This window comes from Salvelinus alpinus, chromosome 35 (assembly GCF_045679555.1).
Source record: "Salvelinus alpinus chromosome 35, SLU_Salpinus.1, whole genome shotgun sequence".
In the NCBI taxonomy this organism is placed as follows: domain Eukaryota; kingdom Metazoa; phylum Chordata; class Actinopteri; order Salmoniformes; family Salmonidae; genus Salvelinus; species Salvelinus alpinus.
Window position 1 is genome coordinate 24,446,229 of NC_092120.1, and position 7,306 is coordinate 24,453,534.

A 7,306-nucleotide genomic window follows, 5' to 3' on the forward strand; every position below is an offset into this window, starting at 1 on the left:
TAATAAATAAAAACATATAAAAAATTGTGCGCCCTAGAAAACAACATCCTTTATTTTACCTGCATTGAATACTCATATAAGGTCAATCATGGTTTTCTGCAGAGCAGTGAAAGCAGACTGTAGTTCAGATAGACCCTGGTCAACAGGTCAAATGCTCAACAGGTCAAATGCTCAACTGCTGCCATGTTGTGATGCAATCATGTTATTGTCATGTTGAGTTGCTACCATGCTGTGTTTTGATGTGTTGCTGCCATGCTATATTGTCCACCCAGGGGCCTGTTGCACAAAACTAGGATAAGGGATTAAGCCAGGATATCTTGGTGATCCTGGCTCAATTGATCCGTAATCCGGTTGCACTAAAGATGGATAGGGGGCAGGAGGATATGTTATGGTATAAATTACCATGGAGATTTATTCTGTGGAGCTAGCCTGCTCCAGACCAGGCTAAATTCCAGGATCTATTTAATCTCATCCCTAATGTCAGTCAGCAGTCACCACAAATGGAAACCAATAGTTATTTCACTGCTCACTATACATTGTTATCACATATAACTAGACCCACTGTTATTATTTAAACGTTTGTGATCATTAATTTCAATGATTTTGGATAAAAAATGATTTTTAGATGATGTTGCTATCATTAGATAATTTACAGTTTCCCATAGACTATAAGGCTATATATAAAATGATAGAATATTAGGGCCACAGAGGGGAAAAAAACACAAGTCATAATATTGTAACCAGTTGTTTTAAAGGAGGACAGTTGTTAAAATGACAGATGTGGGGCATTTCGTGAAATTGTACTTCAGTATGGTTTCATAAACAAAGACATGCTGATGTGCCAGAATATTAAGTATCACATTGTCATAAGTATCAAAACTGTAAAAACAATATGTAGCTTTTCTGCAGAAAGAACCAGCCTCATAAATTTATGACTTTATCCTTTTTCTTCAGTGTGGCCCTAGTACTCTGTCATATAAACAAATACACATTCCATATGAATATAAAAACACAATGTGTAACATTATGTTCCTTTATTGAATAAGGACAAAACAAAGCAGGTAAACCATCAGCTCCTTTCGAAACTGAAGTCACAGTGACTCTACAAGATGGAAAGCACAGAATCCAAGCATATTATACAAAATGATACATACACATTCAAAGGTCTGTATATAACACACCCTGCATGTCTGCACACTAAAATAAATGCAGGACAAATCCATACACATCAACTGAACAGACAAATGAATGGATGCAGTAGCCTCCCTGCAGCCTTGTATTACACACAGTATACCGCACAAACATCATAAGAGGCCAAATTCGTCAAAAAACGAACCCAAAAAAACCCAAATTCCTCTGCCACCGCAGGACATATTTAACCAAAATTGAAAGCACACATACTAACTAAAATAATTCAACACATATTGGTCCCTCAGCAGCCGACCACTGTCGTCATCAGGGAAGATTGCCGGATTGTCCCAGTCCATGGCTGGTGGCACTCTGGGGGCCCTCTCCTTCCTCAGGCAGGCCACATTGTGGAGGACAGCACAAGCCACAGTAATATCACATGCCCTAACAGGGCTGACCCTTAATTTGTGAAGGCAGTGAAAGCGTGCCTTCAGGAGGCCAAAGGTCATTTCAACTCTGGCCCTGGTCCTGGCATGGGCATGGTTGTAGGCCTGCTGTGCTTCCTGGGGGTCTGTGAAAGGTGTCAGGAGAAAAGGCTGGCAGCCATACCCCCTGTCTCCCAGCAACACACCAGAGAATTCACCTGTCAACACAAAATCTCATCATTACTACCTCATAAACACAGTGATATTCTTGACACAGCCATGATGGTTATAAATAGGGGTTGTGTGGCTTACCTTGTGATAGGCACTGATAGATTTCAGAGGCCCGAAAGATTCTGGAGTCATGGACTGAGCCAGGCCATTTTGCCACAACATTGCTGATCACACAGTCAGCATTGCAGACCATCTGAAATCATAAGATTAGGAATATTACACCAATCAATGCACATCACTGGCAATGCAGAGTGTTCGTCAATGGACAATATCAAAAAGTTATGTTCACCTGAACATTAATGCTGTGAAAGGATTTCCTATTCACAAAATCGGCCTCATGGGCACCTGAGGGGGCTTTTATCCTTGTGTGTGCAGTCCACTGCACCAATGACATTGGGGAAACCTGTCACACAAAGTAATGAGTATCCTACTATGTGTTAACAGTTGTCCTGTAATTTGTAGATCCTCTTACCTGCAATCCTATAGAACTCCTCTTTGATGTCACAGAGTCTTCTGTGGCCAGGGAAGGAGATGAAGACATCTGCTAATGCTTTGATAGCCAGACACACACTCCTTATTGTGCGGCAAATTGTGGCCTTGTTCAGCTGTTCTGCATCCCCCACTGAGTACAGGAAGGCTCCACTAGCAAAAAAGCGCAAGGCCACACAAACCATTTGCTCCACACTCAGTGCATGGCTCCGTGCAGTGCGGTGCTTAATCCTGGGACCCAGTAGTCTGCATAGATACCTGATGCCATCTGCAGAAAACCTGTATCTTTCATATAGATGGTCATCAGGGAAGGCCAGTGGGTCCAACCGGTCCCTGAAGACCCTTTCTCGCCTGAAGGCTCTCCTCAGCACAAGTGCTTCTTCATCCACCACATCTCACACGAATGGGCATGCCATTGTCAGAGCAGAAAGGAACACACAATTTTGGGCCTTCATATAGGCTAGTGGCCACACCTGGTGCTGGGGGGGTGGGCAAAAGAGGGCGATGCCTTATAACGATGACTTGGTTGTACTGATTGCTGGGAAAATAAAAAAAACCTTAGAAAGATGCCACCGTCCTGTGTGCTCACAATAAGAGCTCATATGTCATGGCTCACTTGACTTTACGAGAATATACCTAATTTTTATTTTGAGCTGTGTCATCTTCTTGGAGCTGGGGGAGGAAAGAAAAATAATGATTAATACATTTGTGTTACAGTTAGCATACAGTGTACATTGAAGGCATATCTCACCTCCCTCTCAAGTTTTTTTATTTCAAGGTCCAGTTTCCTAATTGTCCTCTTTTTTATTTCGGACTCCAGTGCAAGATTTTCCATCTTTTTCTTCTTGTACTGAATGTCTATGTCTGCCAGTTCTATTTGGCGCCGGAGGTGGTTGCCATACAACTTTCTGATAGCTTGTGAGCTCTGTGAACACAATACAATTAGCGCAGCTGGAATTTGGCAGGATGTGGTGTCCTTTTATTAATACGCACTATGTTGCCAGGCTGGTTTTCCCACTGTATAGCATCTGGGTCCTGTAAAAGAAATTAGATTTTTTGATTTTGATGAGGACTCCTCACCATTGTAGAGTAAATAGTACTTTCACAGTCTTAACATGATACCTCATGCCTTCTGGAATCCAGAGAGATGGTCTCCTCCTCATCATCGTCTCCATCATGTGCTGTTGCTGCTGCACTGGGGCCTTCACCCTATCACATTTAATCGGATTCATATTGAAGCTAGTAGACAAGACATGCCAGGCCTACAGTATGCCTTTGATGGAGTACTCACTGGATCAGCATCGTCTGGTGCTTGTGCTGGTGGCTCTAACAGGAACACAGTGCTGCCAGACACTGCAAGGCAATAGGTAAACCAAAGTCAGACAGTCCAAATTGATTCAATATGAATGTGGTTGTATCCCATGTAGAGATGGAAGGACATACCTTGAATGAAGCGGGTGGCATCTTGGGAGGAACCTATGCTCGTCTCTTTCCCCCCAGGGATCCCCTCTAAGACGGGCCTGCCTTTATTTAGCTCCAAGGCCATGTCCTCTGCTGGGGTAAGGTCAGCCTTTGGTGACCCACCACCCGTGCCTTGTCTGTGGGTATTCTTTTTCACTGCTAAAACAGTACAGACAATGTGTGAGCAGGCACCTTCTGGGTACAATATATGCTTGTGCTTTGTTAAATATTAGTCAGGGACCATACCATTCTGCAGAATGTTCTTGTATTTGATTTTGACCTGCTGCCATGTCCGTTTTGGCCCGTTCATGTTTAATCTACACACACACACACACACACACACACACACACATTTAATGGAGTCACACTGCAAAAAATTACTTGGTATTTTTGTCTTGTTTTCAGTAAAAATATCAAAAAATTTATCATAGCTTTATACAGTGTGATGGAGTTACTTTACACAATTTCACTCATATCTGCAGTGCATTTCAATTAAAAATTTAACCGTTTCATAATTACAGTACAACTGCATTTTTGGAGATGTGAATTAAATATTTGAATTGTAATTGTGATGTTTCAGCGGAGCGGTGAGTGTGTAATTGTGCACTACTTACGCATTCAGGCGGTCTGCAATACTTTGCCACGCTTTTTCTCTTTGCTTTATCACTGTGGCGGTGTTGCCTTTCTTCTTAATTATATCTTTTACCTCCTCGTATGCCTCCATGAGGATTTGTGCTTCCGACGGGGAAAAGTACGCGGCTCTAGTTGCCATGGTAAATCAGTTAATCTGTGATCTGTGGCGGGGTCTATTTGAGTGAGCCGTGAGCGCGCACCTATCCAGGATTGGTTTCACCTGGCTTAATGAATCCGTGTCTGCTCATCCTGGCTTGGTCTTTGTGCAACCAATTAAGCCTGGACGCACATGTTTTGGCTTCATTGAGCTCAGCTGAGTCATTTATCCCGGATGTCTTAATTCTACTTTTGTGCAACAGGCCCCAGGTCTCTCTTTATGTAGTGTTGTGGTGTCTTTCTTGTCGTAATGTTTGTTTTGTACTATACTTTTATTTTATTTTTAATCCCAATCCCCGCAGGAGGCCTTTTGCCTTTTGGTAGGCTGTCATTCTAAATAAGAAGTTGTTCTTAACTGAATTGTCTAGTTAAATGTTAAGAACAAATTAATATTTACAATGACGGCCTACCCCAGCCAAACCCAGACGACGTCCAACTGTGCACCGTCCTATGGGACTCCCAATCACAGCCAGATGAGACCACTGCGCCACTCGGGAGCTCAAAAAACAAAGGTTACATTAAAATTCAACAGAAGGGGCAGTAGAATACAAGTACAGGCTACAATTTTTACAGACAAACCAATTTTGTTAATATAGAACTACTGGACCCAAAATATCTAGGAAACCTGACTTAACACCATCAGTAGATACACATTGTAGTTTTTGAACCAATTACATGCAGCCTGATCCAAGCCAATTGCAGACAACCTTTGAATAAGTAGTGAGTGATCCAAAGTATCAAAGGCCTTAGACAGGTCAATAAAAAGAGCAGCACAATGTTGGCTTTTGTCCATGCAATTAACCACATCATTTATAACCACTGATGAAGTAGAGATAGTGCTATTACCTGGTCTAAAGCCACACTGATGTACAGCCAGGAATTGCTCAATGACTAATATTTTTGCTACGCAAGAAAGTACCAGATATGATTGTCACGATCGTCGTAATGAGCGGACCAAGGCGCAGCGTGATTGAAGTTCCACATCGTTATTTAGGTGAAACTTTAGACAAAAACCAATAACGAACCGTGAAGAAGTGTTACACATGCACAAACACAAAACAATATCCCACAAACACAGGTGGGAAAAATGTCTACTTAAATATGATCCCAAATTAGAGGCAACGATTACCAGCTGCCTCTAATTGGGAACGATACAAAACACCAACATAGAACATTTTAACTAGAACACCCCCTAGTCACGCCCTAACCTACTACACCATAGAGAAACAAGGGCTCTCTATGGTCAGGGCGTGACACACATAGACATATGGGTTAATGATTCAGCAATCAAGGGGGTGGAGAGCTGTTGTAAAAATGGGTCAAGCATATCAACCCCAGCGGATTTTTTTTTGTTACATGAATTTTAAACAAGGCATTTAGCAAACCACAGGGAGTAAATTGTTGAAATTAAAACATAGATTCACTGGTAGTTGATAGTTTATCATTCAAGTCAGCTAGAGGCTGGGAGCAGGAAGATAAACAAACTGACTGACTATGGTTATTTAAACCCCCATTCGTCTCAAATAATAGCCTGCGGAGATAAAATTATGATTATGCCTTTTCATGCCTTTTCTAATTGTTTTCAGTAATGATGCAAAAATTCTGATAGGACTTGCATAGGTAGGGAAGGGGAGGAATTTGCATCATTCTGTGAATTTATTGTTCTCTCAAATTTTGAAGAATCACCAGTCAGAGGTAGAGCTTAAAAAGTAGCTGGATTTAAATTTCTTAAAAAGTAGCTGGATTTAAATTTCTTAATCAAGATAGTACATCTGTTTTCTAAGTTGTCTGGAAGATTGCTAATCTGATAGTCAGTTTGCCTTGCTTTGGCCCAGGCCTGTTTCATTTTACATTTTACATTTTAGTCATTTAGCAGACGCTCTTATCCAGAGCGACTTACAGTAGAGTGCATACATTTTATTACAGTTTACATACTGAGACAAGGATATCCCTACCGGCCAAACCCTCCCTAACCCGGACGACGCTATGCCAATTGTGCGGCGCCCCACGGACCTCCCGGTTACGACAGAGCCTGGGCGCGAACCCAGCCCAGCCAAGCCTGGGCGCGAACCCAGAGACTCTGGTGGCGCAGGAGACAGAGGGCTGTGAGACAGAGGTTTAATCCTTGATACAAGAAAGTGGGATGTATAGAGGGCGTTGCCCTCTAGTCCGAAGCCTCCAGCGTCGCCCTCTAGTCCGGAGCCTCCAGCGTCGCCCTCTAGTCCGGAGCCTCCAGCGTCGCCCTCCAGTCCGGAGCAGCCAGAGTCTCCCTCCTGTCCGGAGCAGCCAGAGTCTCCCTCCTGTCCGGCGCAGCCAGAGTCTCCCTCCTGTCCGGCGCAGCCAGAGTCTCCCTCCTGTCCGGCGCAACCAGAGTCTCCCTCCTGTCCGGCGCAGCCAGAGTCTCCTTCCTGTCCAGCGCAGCCAGAGTCTCCCTCCTGTCCGGCGTAGCCAGAGTCTCCCTCCTGTCCGGCGCAGCCAGAGTCTCCCTCCTGTCAGGAGCTGCCTGAGCCGTCAGTCAGTCAGGAGCTGCCCGTCACTCCGGCGCTGCCGGAGCCGCCTTTCACTCTGGCGCTGCCGGAGTCGCCCTTCACTCTGGCGTTGCCGGAGTCTCCCGCCTGTCCGGCGCTGCCCGAGTCTCCCGTCTATTCGGGGCCTGCTGAAAGGGTCCCCAGTCCGAGGTCGGCGGCGAGGGTCGCCGCTCCAAAGGCGCCACATAAGTGGGCCAAGACTATGGGGGAGTGGGGTCCACGTCCCGCACCAGAGCCGCCACCGCGGTGAAATGC

At 44.4% G+C, this 7,306-nt stretch overlaps 1 protein-coding gene across 5 annotated transcripts; it reads right to left on the reverse strand.

The window, feature by feature from the left end:
* Window positions 1–998: 998 nt before the first annotated feature.
* On the reverse strand, window positions 999–4,733 carry LOC139564467 (putative nuclease HARBI1). 5 transcript variants are annotated; one of them, XM_071384010.1, is made up of 12 exons: window positions 4,349–4,733; window positions 3,981–4,051; window positions 3,717–3,893; window positions 3,565–3,626; window positions 3,396–3,482; window positions 3,267–3,308; window positions 3,025–3,198; window positions 2,910–2,945; window positions 2,257–2,811; window positions 2,074–2,187; window positions 1,866–1,977; window positions 999–1,771 (listed from the first exon to the last, which is right to left on the reverse strand). In XM_071384010.1, the coding sequence occupies exons 1-8, from the start codon at window positions 4,504–4,506 to the stop codon at window positions 2,910–2,912; spliced, it is 807 nt and encodes a 268-aa protein (XP_071240111.1). In that variant the 5' UTR covers window positions 4,507–4,733; the 3' UTR covers window positions 999–1,771; window positions 1,866–1,977; window positions 2,074–2,187; window positions 2,257–2,811. The 5 variants fall into 5 exon arrangements, with proteins under 5 accessions (XP_071240111.1, XP_071240109.1, XP_071240108.1 ...); XM_071384008.1 differs by having other exon boundaries at window positions 2,910–3,198; XM_071384007.1 differs by having other exon boundaries at window positions 2,257–3,198.
* Between the last annotated feature and the right edge of the window lie 2,573 nt (window positions 4,734–7,306).

Bases quoted from the DNA above. Each gene is read 5' to 3' on its own strand.
- LOC139564467 (XM_071384008.1), bottom strand. From the start codon at position 4,506: ATGGCAACTAGAGCCGCGTACTTTTCCCCGTCGGAAGCACAAATCCTC. The intron at 4,052-4,348 runs GTAAGTAGTGCA...GTGTGTGTGTAG, and splicing joins ATTGCAGACCGCCTGAATGC to ATTAAACATGAACGGGCCAA. The intron at 3,483-3,564 runs GTGAGTACTCCA...TAAATGTGATAG, and splicing joins CACCAGACGATGCTGATCCA to GGTGAAGGCCCCAGTGCAGC.